Source organism: Rhinichthys klamathensis, unplaced genomic scaffold, assembly GCF_029890125.1.
Source record: "Rhinichthys klamathensis goyatoka isolate OS25496 unplaced genomic scaffold, OSU_Roscu_1.1 h1tg000889l_1, whole genome shotgun sequence".
Taxonomy (NCBI): Eukaryota; Metazoa; Chordata; class Actinopteri; order Cypriniformes; family Leuciscidae; genus Rhinichthys; species Rhinichthys klamathensis.
This window is the reverse complement of record NW_026607243.1, coordinates 1,087-23,970: the sequence shown is the minus strand read 5'-3', so window position 1 is coordinate 23,970 and position 22,884 is coordinate 1,087. Positions and strand designations below refer to the sequence as shown.

The following is a 22,884-nucleotide window of genomic DNA, read 5'->3' as shown; positions in this document are numbered from 1 at the left end:
CAATGATGTATGCTAAGCTATGCTAAAAGTGGTACCGCCAGAACCGGAGATCGGCTGAATGGATTCAAAAACGGTAAAACTGAACAGTTTAACTCTGGGGGAGTTGTAAAATGAGCCTATTTCCAAAAAAAGTGGAGTATCCCTTTAAGTAAGCTCAGTGATGTTTCATTTTTGTTGTAAAAAAGTGATTAATTTAGTTCATTTATATATATATATAGCCGCTCTGGAGAAAACCGTGATGTCATCGTCCCAGTTCAGTTCTTATATAATGTTGTAAATGCAGGCAGATCGATAATATTGTTGAATATTCAATTAATGTCTTAATGTGATGTCACATTGCATACAAACTTGAGACTATTTTAATTTTGAGACACTGTTTATGATTTATGGGGAGTAAAAAAAAGGCAGTGGGTGGATATTTACCATTATAGTGTGGTTGTGTAACTTGTGTGTAGCCTACACACACTGCCGACACACATTTATGTTCAAACGTAATTTTGCGTAACAGGTTCCCTTTAAGTATAGTGTCAGGGAAGATCTGCTCGGAGGGAGGCGGAGCGCGGTGCATGACGGGACGCGTGAGTGAGTAATCTCCACCTCATCCCTCCATCATCAGCCGCGCGCTGACCTCTGACAGCAAACGCGGAAGCAGCATGGCGTCAAACAGCAGCAACGCACAGCAGAGACTCAGAATCATCGCAGGACATCTGCAGAAACACAGGACAGAAGATGGAAACACGAGCGTCGCGGCGCAGGAGTGCAAAGCCGAGGCGTCGCGGTCCGAGCCGAGCAGCCTGACACCGGTGCCGAAGAGGAGGTACTGTATATGTGTGCGATGGGGTTCAGCTCCTCACACACACACACACACACACACACACACGCGCGCGCTACATGTGAAGAAAGAGCAGTCGCGTGAAGGGATCCAGAAGCGGGCGTTATATTGTATCAGTGTGTGAAAGCTGGAGTGAAACAAAGTATCCATTCATATCCCTGAGGAGGAGGAGGAGGGCGCGGTGGCGCGCGAGATCTGGACACGTTCAGTTTTCTTTTTTGTTGTTTTCATAATCATTGTGGTCATTGCACATATTATTGGGGTTATAGCAAACCGATGCTTGTCACAGGGCTGCTGGTTTCTCCATTATAAACTCGCATCAGCCCTTAAAGCTACAGGTCACCTAAAAATGATTCCTGTCGTCATCTACTCAGCCTCAAGGAAACGAGATTTAAGAACGAGGGCATTCAGTTAAATTTGGGTCTGTTCCTCACACAAAGCTATTAGATAATTGTAATATGTTGCACGAGTAAAGTGGACTGAGCCATATGGGGCTTGACAGCCACTTTCATTGCTTGTGATCGTCTGTATAGTAAAAGAAATAAAGTTGTGGAACATGAGGGTATAAGTAGATGAAGGATTAACAGTTGTGTGAACTCTTATCTTTAATGAAGATAACGGTCTCTCTTTACAGCTTCTGAGTTTTTTCAAGGGTCCCTGAGAGTGTTCAGAGGATGTGGAGAATATATGGTGATCTTTCTAACTGATTTCCAACTCTTTAATGGTTTAAGCCATCTGTTAAAAATGTATGTGCTTAAAGGGACAGTTCACCCAAAAAATTCTGTCATCATTTACTCACCCTCACGTTGTTCCAGACCTGTTTGAGATTCTTTCTTCTGTTTAACACAAAAGAAGATATTTTAAAGTAACCAAACATTTACACATGGTATTACATAGTATTTTTTCCCTACTATGTAAGTCAATGGGTGCCGTCATCTGTCTGGTTAGCAGCATTCTTTAAAATATCATCTTTTTGTGTTCAACTATCCCTTTTTTGAAAGCTATTATAAGTTTTTTTTCTTATTCTGGAGGTCGCTGTGTGCTGAAGTCTAGGTTTGTGAGTCCTTGAGTCTGTAAAGATTGATATCTCCTTGTTTCCTGAGTGTTCAGGCATGTTGTGCTTTCATTGCAAGTGATGATGATGTCTCTGTAAACTAAGGGCGTTGGTTACTTATTTCTGTGTGTTCTGCCTCTCAACGGCTCTGGCCTGAAGCTCTTTATAAAATCAGTTAAACTCTTATGGTCATTATATAGACTAATTATCTTTCTTGTGATTTGATTTTTTTTGCTTTTCTTGTTATATCTATGACAGCCGACAGCCGTTATCACTTTCCTCTTGTAAGTTAGTGGATAGATTAGTGGTCCTGCACTCCATGGTTGTGAATGTAAATATGAGGTGATCTTGTATTTTGTCTGTCAAAAGTTATCATGGCAAAGCTGTGCTGTGATTGGATGAGGGCCGGGGTGGCCTGACTTTGTGTTTGCTAACGGGCCTTTGCTGCCATCTAGTGCGGGACACGAGGTGAAGAAACCTTTGACCCACTGAGACACAGCTGAGAGATTTGAGTTTTTCTCCGGTCTGTCAGTGTCACGCTGTGTTCTCAGGCAGTTTGGCCACTACTAGCACAAATCACAAATGTTTTCTCTGACTGATCTTCTCAGTCTGAAACACAGGTGTGGTCTCTGCGCTTGAACACTTCTCTTCCTATGACCATTTCCTGTATTTGGCTGAAGTGTTAAAGTGGACGTGAAGGAACACAAGCAGGGCCGTCGCCAGAACATATAGAATGGGGGGGCATTTCATTTTCATGATCTACAAAACAGACAGTCACAAAAACAATAATATCCCCTATTTAGTCTAATATAACTGAAATAGACCAAATTCTATATTTAAACAACACCAAAACACATAATATTAAGTTTCTGATCATAGGAGGAGGGTGAACCAACACCATGAGGATATGCGCTTCCCCTTTAAAAACATTTACTAGGCTAGGCTATATGCAGGATTTGACATGGCAGAAAGCTCGCAAAGAGCACCTATTTTATTATCTTTAAAAAGCGGTTATACAACTTCATCGCGATCTCACAAAGTTCCTAGGCTATCAGTAAAGCTGATACACAATAATGCCTTATTTGCATAGCCTAACTGCTTATTATAACGAGAGGATTTGCACGCGCTCACCGCTCAAAACACAGGAGTTTAGCCAATATTCTTTTATTACGGAGAAAACTGATCCTAGACCAGCATTTATGGACAGCTTTTCCCTCTAAAAGCAATCAGAAGTAAGTATATGGAAGCTTGTTTTTGCCACGGAATAAAAAAAATTAAAAGATAATTGCGACTTTTTATCTCACAATGGATTTATCTCAATTCAGAGTTTTTCTCACAATTCTGACTTTATAACACGCAAATGTGACTGTATATCACTCAACTCTGACTTTATAACTTGCCATTTTGATTTAATATCACGCAATTCTTTGAAAAATTACCTTTTTTTTTACGTGGAAACAGTATGCTGTTTTTAGCAGGCAAATGAATCAGAAAATTCAACAAGCCCGCTTGGCCAGGGGAAGGTAAGCCTTGCGCAGAGCCTTACACGCTCCGACTAATTTTCATATTTCTGAAGACAATGTGTTATTTAAAGTTACAGAGATTAGTGCACTTGTGTGCTAAATGCTGCTGACGATATTTCGTTATGGAATACGTGGAAACGTTTTTTTGCTCTCAATAGTAAGTTTGCTCAATGACCATATGATTAGGGGGGCACGTTGTGTCATCTGGGGGGGCACGGCCCCCTAATGCCCCCCCTTGGCGACGGGCCTGAACACAAGTGTGTGTGTCGCACTTTTGATTACTCGATGGGACACACTTACAGCATGTTGTTTTTACAGCGCTGTATTTACAGTACTTGCACTTTAAAATAAACTTCTAATTTTGGTTTCTTGGTGACCAAAAGAAGAAGATGCATTTAGTCCTGGTTTGCTTTGCATCCACACTTTCATTCCCTTCATGAATCTCGTTTAATGAGGAGAACCAGGTATGCTTAAGGATTCTGTCCTTTTAAGGGATAGTTCACTTTGAAATTAATTTTTGGTTACCTCAAGGGCATCCAAGATGTAGGTGTCTTTGTTTCCGCAGTAGTTTCAATTTTGATATTTTTAGGTCAAACCGTTCTTGTCTGTCAGTCATATAATGCAGGTCTATGGTCACCACCTCAAAGAGCATGCACAGAGAAGTCCAAATTAAACATGATTTAATGACTCGTAAATGTAAGTACACATTGATGGCCTAAGACACGAAACGAGCGGTTTGTGTGAGAAAACGAACAGTATTTATATAGTTTTTACCTCTTGTAACCACAGCCACGTCCAAGTGATCTGAGGGTGCGGGCGCTTCGGTCTTTTCCGGCAAGCGGTGGTGACCATAGACCTGCATTATATGACTGACAGACAAGAACGGTTTGACCTAAAAATATCAAAATTGAAACTACTGCGGAAACAAAGACACCTACATCTTGGATGCCCTTGAGATAAGCTAAAACATACCAAAAATTAATTTCAAAGCGAACTATCCCTTTAAGAGTTGCATCTTGTGAGTGACATCACGTCCTGTTTTAGTTTTTTTTTTTTGATGTATTTGGTCCGTGTTGCGTTCATATTTCAGTCGAACCGCACCAGAGTTTGTGTGGGACTCTGCATATCGGGGGCCTTTAGCCCTCAAATATCAGTAGCTGCGTTTCCTTTACAGATTTGCGCAAAACTTTTGTGATATTTTCTAAATGTGGCAAAAAACGATTGCGAAATGATGGCGTTTCCATTAACCGATTTATGCGACTAAAACGTTATTTTTTTCCTCTCGTGATAAGTCATTTAAAAAATCATGGCAAACGATGTTGGTAGGTTTACATATACCCCAGCCACCGCACTAGCCATTATTATTAATCGAATGATTGAAGGTGTTTTCAATATCCAAGCATTAATGGCAAGGAAAGCCTCTTATGGTGCGTTCACACCGGACGCGAATAGCGCGTCAGGCGCGAGTGATTTCAATGTTAAGTCAATGCAAAGACACGTTACGCGCGTAAAAAATTCCTGCGGCGCGAATGAGGCGTAGAGCACGGCGCGGTAGACGCGAATACGCCTCAATCGCGCGTCAAGTGCGCGCGAACGCCGCGAATTGAGCGTCTGGCGCGTTAAGCGCGAATGATTTAGTTAGTGCTATTTGTGCATTCACGCGTTTGACGCGAATTCGCGTCTGCCGCCCGAGTTGAAAAATCTGAACTTCTGCATCAATTCGCGCCGCGTTAACCAATCAGGAGCCTGCTTGCTGCTGTCACGTGGTGAAGTATCTGGATGCTTCAATAAATTATTTTGTAATATATGACTGTGGTTCTAATGCACAACAAAGCAAATATTTTATCACATAAAACTTGATTTCAATATATGAGACATATTCATTTTGCATTGAATGCTATTTATTCCATATCTAGATTATATGAAATATTATTATAATGTAAAGACAACCAACATATACGTTCGTGTCTGGACAGTGATGTGTGAGAGAGAGAGAAAAATCACAGGACAGATTAATCACTTTTGGAGGCTGGCTTCATTTATTATCAAAACAAAAATAAATGACAGATTAGGTGGATGCGGGCGAGGGTGAACCTCGCGCCGGGCTGTAGAGCGCGGGCTCGACAGGCATAGCTAGACCACTCGAGGCCGAGGGCTTATACGGCCTACGCTGTCCTCGTCGGCGTCCTCACCATTAGGTCCACCAAACCTAGCTCCTGGAGCAAATTGTGAAACTCCTGAAACCCTCCGGAGGTTCTGGTGGACCCGAGTACAGCGACGATGTCCCCTACGCAGCTGTTTCTGCTCTCCAGAGCATATACGAGCGGTGACTCTCTCGAATAATGCTAATGCTAATGCTCGATAAACATCTAAAAAGATGGCCGCCAACGGGTTTCGAAACTTTCGCCTCCGGATTTCGCCTCTGACGTGCGTAAATTTCGCTTCAAACTTTTTTTACGCGCGTCAATTTCGCCATTGACACGCGAATTAACACAAAGTGGTCAAGCGTCAAACTAGACGCGGTAGACGCGAATTTGACGCGCTATTCGCGTCCGGTGTGAACGCACAGTTATACTGGGTGATTCTCCCTCATATCGGCTGCAAGGTCTTGATCAATTCTGGCATTTATTTGTTTAGAATACAGTATTCCTGTAATACTTTTGTTTGTCTTTTATGAGTTTAATAAAGAACTCTGTCTCGTATTATGTCCAAATACACCGCACCATCTAACATCAGGTGACTGTAAATGTGCAAAAAACTGTTTTCATTGCAGGTTTTGTGAAATGTTCCTGTTTCGAACTGCCTGAAAACCACCTTATGCGAGCGTAAACTTTTTTGCGATGCATGGGAGTTTTTGCGAAATTGACGCATTTCCATTGGGTGTATTTTCAATTCGCCTTTGGCTAAGCCACACCCTAGAATGTAGATTGACCAATCACAGCGCAGCCAAGAACGAGCTCCCACAGAGGTCCGCCACTTTTTCACAGCGCTCCATTGACTTTAACACAGGCGTCTCATATTTTTGGTCTCGGCCGGCTATTACCGTCATAGTTTTATCAAAAATATGGTTAAGCGTTGTGCCTGGGGCATTTGTAACACAGATACGCGTTTCCCAGAGAGGTTGGAGGGGGGTGTGCGTTTTTTTCCCTTCCCAAACCGAAGTCAAATCCTGACAAGTGTCGTCTAGCACACGCTGCTAATAAATACAACGCGTAGTGCGTTTGCTTTGTAATAACGATTATAGAAGTGAATAGAGACCTACCCAGCTTTGCATGAACAGTGTTTCTCCTTGATATTGTTAGTCCCAGCCTCCGTCTCCATTAGTAGGATATGCGGTGGGTCATTTGTTGACTGTGACCGGTATGCTTTTGCCTCTATTTGGATGCCTTGTTGTTCCTTGCGTTTCACCTGTATGTCGTGAATATAGCCTTCGAACGGATATTGCAGCCCCTTTTGCCTACTTCTATCGGACACTTTATTTGCTGCTTTATAAAAGTTTGATAAAATTTCAGCAGGAAGAGCTGTCACAGCATAAGCCATGTTTATACCAGAGCCCAGATGAAGTTTGTTTGTCGGACGTAGCAACAGTAACTAAGGGGGGGCGGGGCTTAGCCAAAGGCGAATTCGCAATTTCAATTTGTGTAATTTGAAGGGTAATGGAAAAGCGGCTCTCTCTGAAGAGGTATTTGAGATGGATTTAGTGTCTTTTGAGCTGATGATTTCAGACCTGGGTCAGTCTTGCACACTTACTTCCTGTCGTCGCGTACACACACTCTCTCAAGAGGCCTAGGCTAGACCGCAGGTGTGTGTATTGGCGGGACAGGCCCTAACTTTACTTCTCCTGGTCAATATATGTGTGACATTCCCAGATGTGTGGAAAGAAACACTTTGGAACAATAGGCCTCACTTTTATCTTGAAGCTCTGTGTATCCAGTGCAGTTCATTGATAAGATACTGCTGGAATTTCTGTACGTGTTTGAATGTCTGTCGTCAAAGAGAAATGGCAGATGTAGAGATTGTTGAACTACCAGTAGTAGAAAGCTTTGCTTTTCGGCAGTCTTGTATCTTATCATGCCAGGCATTATACTGTAGGGTTTTAAAATATTTCCTCTTGGTAGTGTGTGCTAGATGAACATATTTGCTCAAGAAAGATCACATAGTTTCTTTCGTTTTTACATTTTTGGTCCCATTTGCTATCAGGCTAACTAATGCAGCAGATTTTGTCATATTCAAAGAAAGTTGCTTTGTTTGAGAGCTTTTCTCTTAGTGCATTATAATGTATCAATCCAGCTTGTCTTTTAGTTCAATTGCAATATGCCTAAAAAAATCCCTAAAAGAATTTTCCTGTGTAATTTATGAAATGAGACGGGTTCCTTACACTTGTCTCACACTGCATAACTATGTCTCTGAAGGAGTGAAAATACATAGACTGAATGTCAATGTTTTGTGGATCATTGAGGGTAATATTTAGGGTTTATTAGTATCTATTATTAGACTCCGCTAGTGTTGTCAAAAAATTTATATTTCGATATGTATCCATACTGAAATATCTGAAACGGTTCCAATACTCATTTTCATCAGTATAGAAACACTGATACCAGCTCTGCGTTCTCACTCTTTCTTCTCTCTGACGGTGAACTGACACACACCCTCCTCCTGACACTCTTTTCTCCAGTTGAATAGTGCCTGTATTGCACATAATTTTAGCCATTATCGCAGGTTTCGCGCTCACAACAAAAGCGCATGCACTACTAATTTATATAAGCACATAAAGCCGCCTCTCAAACAGCTCGCGACGACTAAATTGACTTCTATTCATGGCTTATTGCACTTAAACTGTCGAATACACACACAATGATGTCAAAATGCCCGTCTTGCCAAGTATTCAGGTTAATACAGTCAGTTTTGGGACGTAAATAGTTGAGGAAAAGCATGTTGTGTATCAGTATATTGGATCCGTGCTTCAGCTCTTAAAGTGACAGCAGCCTCATTAACCTGCGTCTGTAACTTTAATTGTACGCATTAATCCGTATTTAATTTTTACAGTGAAGATTATCCAGTGTTATTTTACATTTTGACTGCTTTCCTTTCTGTAAAATTTCTTACTTTACTGTTAGTCCCACCTGAAAAATTATGGTCATGTTTATTTCATTTGTCTCTTTCCATTGTATTTATTTGTGCTATCGTTTGCAATTTGTTCTTATTTTATTACTGACTGTTTACTTGTCTGTAGTTAAACGATTAAAATTAAATCTCCATGTGCTAAATGTAAGTTATTGCAACAAAATTACCCAAATTATCAACAAATTATGAGATGACAAGAAATGATCTCTATGGCAGTTTTCCCCCATGGAATCGAAAATGGTATTCCGGTAAAACAATTTTTACTTCAGCTGATTCAGATAACGTCTTTCTGTTTGTCTCTGTTTCCGTCCTCTTGTCAGGTCTGTCTGGAGTGGTCACATTTCTTGTCTGCTTTGCTGTAGTGTTCAGTGGCTGTTTTGAGAGTTTGAGGGGCTGTTTGTCAGAAGGGTCCCTCCTCTGATCAGCCACTCATGCTTCTGCACACGAGCAGTGTGTGTTTAGTGTGAGTCTCGCCGCAGGCACACCGCTCTAGAGATCACAGCTGTGCTCAATCCTGGAGGAAGGAACGTGTGCTTTAGTTAGTGCTGTTTTCTAAGTAATCTTCACAAGTAATCTAACATTTTCAAAGCAATCTTTCTAGTAATCTTCACAAATACTATTGATCACAGACAGGAGAGGTGTGCGGTTATTTTTCTGAGCTAGAAGGCCCTCGAGTTAAGAAAACCCTTAGTGATGATATCCTCACAACTTTAACTAAGAGGTTTCTTAACTTAAAGTCCCCGTGAACCGGAAGTTGCAAACTACTTTTCTCCAGTGTTGTGACGTATTTCCGAGAGAAACGGAATACTAAATGAGGCAAAATAGTGGGCGTGGCTTTTTTTCCCCAACTAGCACCTGATTGGATCTAGAAAAGTAGGTGTTGTCATTCAGCCTGTCTACTGTCAGTTGGAGGGGCGTGATTACGGATGTTAAGCAGACGCCCAAACCGTCAAACCCACGTCATCAGGGAAGGTCCTCCAATGCAGAGGGGAGGGGAAATTTCAGATTTTGATTAAAGATTACGAAGCCAAAAATTTTTTTTGTGTGGATTGACTTGACCACAAAACGATCAATTTATGCAAACAAAGTAAGTATGGTCAATTTGAACCTCGGGTGTAATAACACATTGGTACAGACTAAATCGTTCCCTGAGATTTGTTTTCATGATAATCGAATGTAAAGAGTTTTATCTCTAAAAACAGTTTAGCTTATAACGCTAGTATATTGGGCATCGAGTAAGCAAAAAGAGATCGCTAGTTAATACCACTAACAAGGCTCAAATTAGCCCCACACTAACACGGCAGCATAATGAGGGTCCTTACATGCAAACCGAAGCATTGAGAACTTTGTAAGTGTCCAGACAGTTTAATAAGAAGATACTTTACACAGACAGTACAGTTAGCGCATACAGACAGCAGCCATCTTGGAAAACAGTCTCGACCAATCGAACCACGAGGGTGAGCGAACAGTACGTGTAGATATTGAAGATAAGATAAATTATATTTATTTTTTTATTTTCTCTGTTGCGTTCAGTGCTTCTCTTATGCGCTCAGTGCTTTCTTCCGGAAACAACGGACCATATGAGATTCCAAGTCACAGTTCAGCTCACGTATCACCGTGTTCGTGGTTTGACTGATCGAGACTGTTTTCCAAGATGGCTGCTGTCTGTATGCGCTAACTGTACTGTCTGTGTAAAGTATCTTCTTATTAAACTGTCTATACACTTACAAAGTTCTCAATGCTTCGGTTTGCATGTAAGGACACTCATTATGCTGCCGTGTTAGTGTGGGGCTAATTTGAGCCTTGTTAATGGTATTAACTAGCGATCTCTTTTTGCTTACACTATGCCCAATATACTAGCGTTTCAAGCTAAACTGTTTTTAGAGATATAACTCTTTACATTCGATTATCATGAAAACAAATCTCAGGGAACGATTTAGTCTGTACCAATGTGTTATTACACCCGAGGTTCATTTTGCACCGGAGTTCTCCTTTAAGTAGAAAGTGACTTGGGGAGGGGGATATTTCAAACCATAGTGTACTGGAAGTGCGCGCACATAAAGCCGCCTCTCAAACAGATCACGAGTGCCAAATTTAGTTTTTTTGTGCTTAACTGGCCAAATACACTAGCCTGGTTAAAACCAGAGCATTCTCAGTTGTAACTGAGTTATGGTCTGGCAAAGCGTCATAGAGAAATCATTTCCAGAGGGGCGTCACCACCGGATGTCGCGGATAGACCTAAACCCAATCAGAGCGATGAAGGAGATGACGTATGCAGAGCGGCGGAGACACATCTCCGAGTGTTGTTCTTTGCTCGGTTTTTAACAAAAAGGAAACGTTCAAATGGCTTAAAACAGACGCGATAGCTGATTGGAACGAGTGATGTTCGACGGCGGCATCCATCTTTGTAATGTAGGCTACAAAATCTGCTTCAAAATCCCAGCGCTGTCGTCATCGTGTAAAGCCCGCCCCAACGCTTCTGATTGGTGCCTCGATTTCGACGGACTGGAAATGGGCTTGAATGAGCTCTTTGCCAGACTAACTTTCAGAGCAAATCTAAATTTGACGGAAGTTGTCTGGGTTTTCCAAGGCTACAAATACACACCAAATGATGTCTAACTCCCCGTCTTGGCGACTATGCACCTAAGCACAGTGGTTATCTCTATGTCTTAAGCGAGTTGGGAAAGCAGATACATGTGTATCAGTATATTGGATTTGTGCATTCACTCTTAAAGTGACAGCAGCCTAATAAACCTGCTGTCGCGTCTGTGTCATTAATGTTAATCAAACAACAAAAGACAGAGAAAATCACTCTCTGCTTTTGACTGAATAACTTTTGTAACTTTAATTGTAAGCATTCATCTGTATTTCATTTATACAATTAAGACTATACGGTGTTATTTTACATTTGATGACTTTGTTCAGTCTCTGTAGTATTTCTTACCTGATACTGTTAGACCCACCTGAGAAACTTAAAGCACTGTTGTTTATTTCATTTGTCTCTTTATTCTATTTTATTTACTTGTGCTATCATTTGTAACTTGTTTATTTTTGTTATTTTATTACTAACTGTTTACTTATTTGTAAATTCATTTCGAAGCCTCCTTGTGCTGTATGTAAGCAACAAAATCACCCCATTGTAAAAACACAAATACATTGAGTTAGAAAACATTTAGGAGACATCATTTAATAAAGAAAATCATGACCATATTTTGCTAAACATTTTGTTAAACTACAATTTTACACTCAACATTAACAATTTATCATTATTTAGAAATATTAAAATAAATGACCATACAAACATGAAAAAAATGCAGATATATTCGTCACATAATATTTAAAAAAAAACTCAGAAGTTTATGGCTAATAAACTAATTCATTTAAACTTGCCAAACAGCAGATTTTTTTGTTTAGTGGACTTAAAATAGTGCTGACTCAAATAGATAAAGACAGCAGGAAATATATTTTAACTTCTGTTGACTCTTGTTTAAAGTGTTTCCTATCCGAAGCTCTCTCCACTCTTAGCAGAAGTGAATGCTGTGACCTTCAGGACTTTCATAGTAACGCTATCATTCATATCGTTCATGAGCTCTCTCGTTATCATACTACAAAGACAGAAGTGGTTCATCTCTGCACGTCACTGTAATTGAATATTATATTTGCAGACGTGCAAGACAAAGGTTGCATGTCATTGAATATACTTTGTGACATTGTTAAACAGCATGTAAACTCGTGGCCTGTGTTGTTTTCAGGCAGGAGATCATGAAGTGGAATGGCTGGGGTTACAGTGACTCCAGGTTCCTGTTTAATAAAAAGGGCCAAGCAGAGTTCACAGGCAAACGGTGAGTACGATGCACCAAACAAATACCCATTAGACTCAGATATTTTCTTCATCTGTTCTGGGGACAATATGCAGAATTGTTCAGAGTGGATATCAACATGATATAGATGTGGTAAGCAGAGCTGAGTGCACTACAATCCCACAAATAGACCGTTCTGTCATCCTTTACTCACCTTGATGTCTGTATGACTTTCTTTTTGCTGAGGAATACAGGAGAATATAGTCAGTAAGTTAATTGTTAATGTATTTAATTTTGTTAATTCAGTTTAAAGTTTGATGAGATTGATACGGTAAAACCAACCCCATCGTTCCTGTTTGTGTCTCTGCATATCAAGTGTATTTTGTTTCCAACAAGCGCTGCAAGCGGTCAACCAATCACAACAGACTGGGCCATCTGACCAATCAGAGCAGAGTAGACCAATCACAACAGACTGGGTCATCTGACCAATCAGAGCAGAGTAGACCAATCACAACAGACTGGGTCATCTGACCAATCAGAGCAGAGTAGACCAATCACAACAGACTGGGCCATCTGACCAATCAGAGCAGAGTAGACCAATCACAACAGACTGGGCCATCTGACCAATCAGAGCAGAGTAGACCAATCACAACAGACTGGGTCATCTGACCAATCAGAGCAGAGTAGACCAATCACAACAGACTGGGTCGTCTGACCAATCAGAGCAGAGTAGACCAATCACAGCAGACTGGGCCATCTGACCAATCAGAGCAGAGTAGACCAATCACAACAGACTGGGCCATCTGACCAATCAGAGCAGAGTAGACCAATCACAACAGACTGGGCCATCTGACCAATCAGAGCAGAGTAGACCAATCACAACAGACTGGGCCATCTGACCAATCAGAGCAGAGTAGACCAATCACAACAGACTGGGTCATCTGACCAATCAGAGCAGAGTGGACCAATCACAACAGACTGGGCCATCTGACCAATCAGAGCAGAGTAGACCAATCACAACAGACTGGGCCATCTGACCAATCAGAGCAGAGTAGACCAATCACAACAGACTGGGTCGTCTGACCAATCAGAGCAGAGTAGACCAATCACAACAGACTGGGCCATCTGACCAAGCAGAGCAGAGTAGACCAATCACAACAGACTGGGTCGTCTGACCAATCAGAGCAGAGTAGACCAATCACAACAGACTGGGCCATCTGACCAATCAGAGCAGAGTAGACCAATCACAACAGACTGGGTCATCTGACCAATCAGAGCAGAGTAGACTCTCAGAAAGGAGGGGTTTAGAGAGACTGAATCCTTTGTTGAACCATTTCAGACACTGGATGGATATTATGAGAAAATTACATATTTTTTGGGATGCATGTAAACCTATTGTAGAAGACTCCAAAACAAAATTAGGAACCTTTAATGTAGCATAATGGGTCACTTTAAACTATTATTTTCTGTATTGTTACACGTGCACGTGATTTGTCTAGCTATGTGATGTGGATTTTGTGCATTGTTGTGTTTTGAAACGTGTCATTGGGTCTCATTCATGAAACATTCGTAAATATGCAAGTGATTTGTACGTAAAGAGACCTTCCCGAAAACTCATCTCCTGATTCACAAATACTTCGTAAACGTCAGATGTGATAGTGAAGTGTGTGTTTGTGTTAATGAATTCCAATCAGTCGTAAATGGGACGCGCGTGCACGCTCATTCTCAATTACCATAAATCCCGCCCATTAAATCCGACTGACAACTATATATGGGCATCATATTATGACATGAATGCGAATGAAAAAAAAATTTCTCAGATGCAGAAATTGAAGTTTTATTATCAGAAGTTCATTCAAAACGCCACATTTATTTTCAAGCGTACATAGTGGCGTATCGGGTCCTAAAAAAAAGCAAGCTTGGCAGCATTACAGATGCAGTTACTGAAGTTTCAGAAGTGAGAAGAAAATGGTTCGACATTAAGCTTGAGAGCAAAAAACGAATTAGTTCACTTCGGAAAAATAGTATTCAAACTGGAGAAGGACCACCATCGCAGATGCTTTTACTGGCTCTCATAATAAGAAAAACCGTATGTAATTACTATATATAATATTTTTTCAAAATGCTGTGCAAATATGTACCCGATTAAGGTGAATTAAAATGCAGCCTTATTAATGAGCAAAACGTTCGGGTGTTAAGCGCACTATTTGAGCGTGGCTGGGAGCAGGTGGAGATTTCTTGCGTACCAACTAACATTTGGAAAATACGAACATTTTAATGAATCCGAAAATTTACGCCAGAACCGCTTTACACACGATTTACACAAAAATTCGTTCTGCTCGTGTTTCATGAATGAGACCCATTGTGTTTTCCAAGCATTGCTATAGTGCACTCGAGTTCCACGCAGTGTTGTGGCTTTCATGAGACGGGTCTGGACAGAGATGTTTAATGTTTACCACAGTCTCAAGGACCTACACACACACACACACATGCACACACACAGACACCACACACTGTGTAATCGTACAGACAGAGCGGCGCTGCTTCAACACACACACACACACACACACACACAGATGATGTGCTCTCACTGCCATATGCTTCCATCACACAGAAATATCATTCAAAGAACTTGTCTATAGATTGAAACGGTTATCCACATCTAATAGCACATGCAGAGAAAATCTTCAGAATGATTTCCAGAAGCAGTTTTTCATCATTACTCCAGTCAGTCACACGATCCTTCAGAAATCACTCTAATATGAGGATCTGGTGATCAATTATTATTGGTACTTAGTGGTATTGGTAACACACATTGTGTAGGAGCTTCGGCTGTTCAGTTTTGTGCTAGTCGAGTGTGATGAGCTCATGCCATCTAGTGGCTGCAACACTGAACACAAGAGCATATCTGACAGAAGAAGCTTAGAGACCACCGTTTAAAAGATTGATTGATTTCCATAGTTTTGAGTAAATAATTGTGTACAATTTAATTACGAAGAAAAAATATTAAAGGAAAACATTCAATAGATTAGATTTTTATTAAAGTGTAAAAATTCCTATAATAACAGTAAAGTTGACATGAACGTCATTATTTACCCACACATTACATGTTTTGTATAGACTTGCATGGGAAATACAGATTTAGAGCAGTGTGTGTGTGTATTTCAGGAAGCGGTACAGGGATGGAAATTAGCACCCGCCACCAGCCAAATGCGGGTGATTTTGTGTTGTGGCGGGTAAACTCGCTTCACCTACCGGCCACCGTGGCGGGTAAATAAAAATAGCATACTGTTTCACCCGGACGGCGGACACTTTTAGAGGAGGCACACCTTCAAACAAAAATGTGGCGTTACATCGCAGGCGTAGAGGTCTGCAGAGAAAACATCATGGTGCGTTCACACCAGACGAGAATAGAGCGTCTGGCGCGAGTGATTTCAATGTTAAGTCAATGCAAAGACGCGTTACGTGCGTAAAAAATTCCTGCGGCGCGAATGAGGTGTATATGGCGTTCCGATAGGCTCAAATATGTAACTTTGTAGCACGCACTCGTCTCAATGAACGTGACGTCTGCGTCTGCCGAACGTGACGTCTGCGTCTGCAGAACGTCTCGTCTGCGTCTGCCACATCACTCGTTCGTGTGCCGAACGTGACGTCTGCGTCTGCCGAACGTCTCGTCTGCGTCTGCCACATCACTCGTTCGTGTGCCGAACGTGACGTCTGCGTCTGCCGAACGTCTCGTCTGCGTCTGCCACATCACTCGTTCGTGTGCCGAACGTGACGTCTGCGTCTGCCGAACGTCTCGTCTGCGTCTGCCACATCACTCGTTCGTGTGCCGAACGTGACGTCTGCGTCTGCCGAACGTCTCGTCTGCGTCTGCCACATCACTCGTTCGTGTGCAGAACGTCACGTCTGCGTCAAGGGGGTTTCCATGGCTGCGTTTCCCAAAAGCATTGTAAGCCTAAGTTGATCGTAAAAACGATCGCGACTGATCTTAATATTATGGTCTGTTTCCCAAAAGCATCGTAACTTAAGTAGCACTTGAAAATCTTCGTAGAACTACGAGTGCTCTGGAGTAATCGTAAATCCCCAAGTTCATCGTAAGAAGACAGAGTTATGAGATCACCTGTAGGACAACCGGCAGATTACACTTTTATCTAGATTTAACAGACTACACTACGTGAGTATAATATACTATAATAAATATGTTTTGATTGTACTTTATTGTACACTTTGTTGTACTCGTGTTTTGTTTAAATTAATATAGGAAATAATTAAAAAGAGAAGAAAAATAGAAATACACATCTAAATTAAACGAATGAACAAAAAAATCATAAAATAAGAAATCTGGGAAATATGCTTTAAAGACTGGGCAAAATAGGGATGAATTCAAAAAATTCTGTCAACGACTTGCTGACGTGCACGAAAACCAGCCATGTATTGGGCATTTCTTGCGGACCTCCTTCCCTGATCTTTGAACACGGTTGCAGTTAGTTTGCAATGTCCTCCCAGATGTTTTGTTTTTCCTTATTTGTATCCTTTAAATCTGTTAAAAATAAAACCCCTCTATATATCTTATCTAAAAGGACATTAATTTGATCTTTTTGAAAGGTATCTTCTCTTGTTTTTTTGTTTTTGTTCAGCCATTTTGTCAGCCTGTAGGCCCTATTGGTGCTTTATATAGACTTGTCTTGATTTAATCCACAACAAATGACGGTTATTAGGTTAAACGTTCAGAATACGATTCCATATAAGGTTATATTTCAGCACTTCGCGAATGGACAGCGATGCTTAAGTAGCACGTAGAACGCGTTCTCGCGCTTTCATGTTAAGTGCATTTTTGGGAAACGCGCGTGGAATTGCGGCGAGCGTTCGTAACCTTGCACGTAGAGAGCGCTCTTAAGAGCTAAGATACATCGTTATCGGGAAACCCGGCCCAGCACATTCCACACACTTATTCGTTCTTTATTATTTTCCCCCACCGATCTTCAATTCTAGCAATGAAGTGCACATTACCTTGCTTATACATAGCTTTTTATAATATAGTTAGTAGGCTAAATATTAATTTACACAAATTATCATGTTAAAATTTGTGTTTGCCATTTTTTCTTGTCAACATGTCCACATAGCCTATAGCCTACTTAATCATAAAAACATTAACCATAAAAACTAAAAAGCATGTAGGCCTATGTACTATTCACCACTAGGAGTCTCGTGACCAACACAAAATAACTTAGCCTAGTTGTAAACATTTGGGCTGATTTAACTAACAAAATAAAATGTGTTATTTGTAATGTTTAATTTTAAAGTTGTAATATTTGGTTTTTAGAGTTTCACCGAAGTTTGATTGACGCCTACTGCAGCAAGATTTCTGCGTGCGCTTGCCCATTAATTAATATAAGAAAAATCTTTAGTCTATGGCTACTCTAATCAATACATTTATTTTACATTATTTACTTATTTATTGGATATTAGTAATTAGTATCCAGTTATTTAGATTACATTAGTTGAGTTAACATGCAGCTAATTAGTAAATGAACGAATAAAATAATAAAATAAAGATTACATTAAGATGCTATGCTAACCACATATTTCTAGCATTGCTTGTTCCTACACGAAAAGGATTGTATTGTATCTTCTGTTATAAAGATGATTGACATTTCGTTAATTAAAAATAATAAGCACAAAATATATAGTAAAAATATTAAATGTAATGTTCTTTATGCCTTTTGACTAGGCTACTTTTTGTATTTTGTATAATTATATCTCTATGTAATGAAGATAGCCTATTAACAAAAAAATATTATTAATATTTTTATTATATATATAGGCTAATATAAAACTTTTGTATTCAATTATAGGCTATGGAACATTTGGAATAAAAATACGCTGAAAACCCAAACAATAGCATGTGACAAACGAAACACGTCTTGTTTATTATGCTGCTGCTACAAAAACTGAATAGGCTAAATAAATAAATAAATAAACAAACAAACGACGTCCAATAGGACATAGCCTAAACTGTTTTGTGTTCATAGCCTTGAGTTTGCAGATTGTAGTAGCCTATTATTTAGGATATCCGACATTATGTTTTTGTAACCATTTTAGTAGCCTATAGCCTAATAGTTTTATATAGGCCTATTTATAAAAAATATTATTTTTTAATTCTATTCTTCTATTTAAAGGATCTACAGAAACAGTGGTTGTGCGATCGAGTTGTCTGTTTTCTAGTTTACCAAAGTGCTGGCCTTTTAAAATTATATATATAAAAAAAATCCTATATATAAATCACAGACGCAGACGTGACGTTATAAGACAGACGCAAGTGTCAGGTTCATTGAGACGAGTGCATGTTGCAAAGTCATATTAAAGAACCGATCGCAACCGCTGGCACACTGCACTGAGCTGTGCTGAGTAGAGTGTTAAACCCGTGTTAGAGAAAAAAACAATTTATAACTTCACTGCTACACGTGAATGACACGTAAACGTCTGACAATACACTTCACTGCCACACGTGATTTACGTGACGTCTGCGTGACGTCTGCGTCACGTCTGCGTCTTAAATTGAATGGAATAAATAGCAGAATAAAAAAAAATTAAGACGTTGAGTGAGACGTTCATTGTAACGAGTGCATGTTGCAAAGTTATATTAAAGAGCCGATCGGAACGCCATAGGTGTAGAGCGCACCGTGGTAGATGCGAATACGCCTCATTCGCGCGGCAAGTTCGAGCGTCTGACGCGTTCCGCGCGCATGATTTTATTGAGTGCTTTTGTGCATTCACGCGTTTGACGCGAATTCGCGTCTGCCGCCCGAGTTGAAAAATCTGAACTTTAGCGTCAATTCGCGCCACGTTAACCAATCAGGAGCCTAGCTGCTGTCACGTGGTGAAGTATCTGGATGCTTCAATAAATTATTTTGTACTAAATGCCTGATGTGGTTCTAATGCACAACAAAGCAAATATTTTATCACATAAAACTTGATTTCAATATATGAGACATACTCATTTTGTATTGAATGCTATTTATTCCATTTCATATCTAGATTATATTAAATATTATTCTAATGTAAAGGCAACCAACATACTATAGCTCATAAATCCGTGTCTGCAGAGTGTTGTGTGAGAGAGAAAAAAATCACAGGACAGGTTAATTACTTTTGGAGGCTGGCTCAAATTATCATCAAAACAAAAATAAATGACAGATTAGGTGGATGAGGCCGAGGGTGAGAGAAAGAGAAAATGTCAGTATTTCATTGAGACTTGAGATTAAATGAACTGCTTAAGTATTCTTGTAGTATTAATTTTCACATGCAGTTACACATTGTCGGTTAAAAACAAGAAAGTGGCTGGTAAAAACATTGAGTGGCTGGTAGATTTTGAAATCCACCAGCCACAGTGGCCGGTGGACAAAAAAGTTAATTTCCATCCCTGAAGCGGTACAGTGTCTGTGTGCAGTAGACTGACTCCTGGAAGTGTGTGTGTGTGTGTTGGTTTCAGGAAGCGGTACAGTGTCTGTGTGCAGTAGACTGACTCCTGGAAGTGTGTGTGTGTGTGTTGGTTTCAGGAAGCGGTACAGTGTCTGTGTGCAGTAGACTGACTCCTGGAAGTGTGTGTGTGTGTGTTGGTTTCAGGAAGCGGTACAGTGTCTGTGTGCAGTAGACTGACTCCTGGAAGTGTGTGTGTGTGTGTTGGTTTCAGGAAGCGGTACAGTGTCTGTGTGCAGTAGACTGACTCCTGGAAGTGTGTGTGTGTGTGTTGGTTTCAGGAAGCGGTACAGTGTCTGTGTGCAGTAGACTGACTCCTGGAAGTGTGTGTGTGTGTGTGTTGGTTTCAGGTACCGTTTGAGTGGGCTGATCTTGCCGAGTCTGAAGGACTGGTTCGAGGGCACGTTTGGAGCCAGTTTACTGCATAAATCTCCTGCCACAGTAAGTCGAGTGTGTGTCAGACAGCTGTGTGTCAGACTGTGATTGTGTGTGTAATATGATGTGTGTGTGTGTTCCTCTAGCCCACTCTGAATTTAAGCGCAGTCGCTCCTCCTAAGCTGAGCGAGCCCTTCATGGAGGATCTGAAAGCGGCGAGTGTGTCCGCGTCACATGACCCGGAGGACCGGGTTTTCCGAGCGCATGGTAAAGAACTTTGTGTTCGGCAGAGAGAAGTTTTATCAATTTTCCAAGCACGCATATGAATTTTGTCATGTATTCCCTCATATTTCACCATGGGAAATTTGTTTCATACAGAAATTCAACTTATTTTAATATACATTTCTTATTGAAATGTGATGATGCTAAAAATTATTATGGTCCTAAAAAAGGTTTTATTTATGCAAGCTAGAATTATTTTATGATTTCAGTTTTGGTTTTCTTTTGATTTAGTGGTGAAATAAATTCATTCTTTCTTTCTTTATCACAAAATCTGAGTATTGTGGTAGAATTGCTGAAGCTAAAATAAATAAATATAAATGTGAAGGATATGTTTTTTTTTCTTTTAATTGAATCAAAACACTATAATATTTTATCATTTAATATATAAATCATTGTACAGAAGTCTAAAGCTATATTTATTTGATCAAAAATACAGTTGAAATACTATAACCATAAAGTAACTGTTTAAATGATATGTTTTCTAAAGTAACTAATATGATGATTTGATGCTCAAGAAACATTTCTGATTATTATCAATGTTGAAAACAGTCGTGCTGCTTCATATTTGTGTGGAAAAAAACACAATTTGTTTGTTTTTAGCAACATATAAATAAATGTTACTGTAAGTTTTGATCACTTTAATAAATCCTTGCTCAATAAAAGTAGGAATTTCTTAAAATAATCATACTTGCTTTATTGAGAGGTTAGAGCATTAGCTATATAAAGTCATGTGTTCATATCACACACAAGATTCAGATTGAGTTTATTTAGGTTCAGTTACTGGATGTTTGTATTGGGTGTACAGTAGCACATATGAAAGCGCTATATTAATGATGTGTGTGTGTTTGTGGCGTCTCTCTCTTCCTCAGGTCACTGCCTGCATGAGATCTTCGCCCTGCGCGAGGGGAGGATCGGACGCGTGCCCGACATGGTGGTTTGGCCCAGTGAGTGACAGCCTCAGTTTGCTCATTAATATTCATGAGAAGCTGCTTTCATTAGAGGGACAGGGGGGCGTTCTCCATCCACTGAGACTCCGGCTGCTCTCTGATTGGTGGATTCCTGACAGCACCCATTCAGCACGTCTGATTAACGGCCGAGCTTTGATTAGGAGAAAGCCCAAGCGGCCAGCAAATCACGTCCTCCCTCTCGGAGAGTTCACCCGTCCCATCATCCCGCTGTCCCGTCACCCGCGCTGTCTCCTTCAGAAGATCCTCCTTTTCATAATCTTGAGGAAAAGTCACTTTCTCGGCCTCTGAAATGAGCCGTGTTCCCCGTCCAATCAGATCCCATGGGATATAATCACATCCGGTTTACATCACAGTAACTGAAGTCTAAACTATAGGATCTTGAGACATTATTATTGTTATGCGATTAATCGCATCCAAAATAAAAGTTTGTGTTTACATAATATATGTGTGTGTGTGTGTGTACTGGGTATAATTATTTTGTGTATATAAATACACAGACATGCATGCATATATTTATGAAATATTTGCATGTGTATATACTGTATATATATTTATATATAATTTATATTACATATAAATATTAGTACTTTATATGTGTATATAAATATATATATATATATGTATATATATGTATATATATATATATGTATATGTATATATATGTATATGTATATGTATATATATAAATCATAAATCTATACATGCGTGTGTGTATTTATATACACAAAATAATTATACCCAGTACACACACACACACACACACATATTATGTAAACACAAACTTTTATTTTGGATGCGATTAATCGTTTCACAGCACTAATATAAAGACATTTAGAATATTACAAAAGATTTATATTTAACTTTCTTTTGAACTTTTTATTCATCAAATAATCCTGAAATTAATTTCTTAATTTCTGACTAAATGAAGCAGGCTTGGTGAGCAGAAGAGACTTCTTTAAAAAACATTTTTATTTTTTAGTCTCCCCGACACCAAACCTTTGAGCAGTGCTTTGCATGCAAGGCTTGTGTGTTATGACTGATATGGAGGTGTGTGTGTGTGTGTGTGTGTTTGGTTCTGTCAGGCTGTCACAGTGATGTGGAGAAGATCGTGGATCTGGCCTGTAAACACGACGTCTGCTTGATACCCTACGGAGGCGAGTACCTTCACAAGTTATGCATAATTACACGCAATTAACCATAACCCAGTTATATTAACTTAATAGTATAAATGTATAATTATAGTTTGACAAAGACACCTTAAAAGAAAAGTGTAAAGCAAGTGTATTTTGGTTTTCAAATAATTGTTCTTTTGAACTTTCTATTTGTCAAATAATTCTGGAAAACATGTTTTGTGGAAATTATTCTTCCACACAAATCTGGAGCAGCAATATTAATGTTTTCAACACTGATAATAATCCTAAATGTTTCTTGAGCATCATATCAT

At 39.8% G+C, this 22,884-nt stretch overlaps 1 protein-coding gene across 1 annotated transcript; it reads left to right on the top strand.

The window, feature by feature from the left end:
- Positions 1-576: 576 nt before the first annotated feature.
- Positions 577-22,610, top strand: LOC130078491 (alkyldihydroxyacetonephosphate synthase, peroxisomal-like; the record flags this gene model as incomplete). Its single annotated transcript, XM_056244002.1, has 6 exons — positions 577-817; positions 12,286-12,375; positions 20,166-20,256; positions 20,337-20,457; positions 21,342-21,416; positions 22,523-22,610. Coding segments are annotated over exons 1-6 (629 nt in total), but the record flags the coding sequence as incomplete, so codon positions are not given.
- Positions 22,611-22,884: the final 274 nt, after the last annotated feature.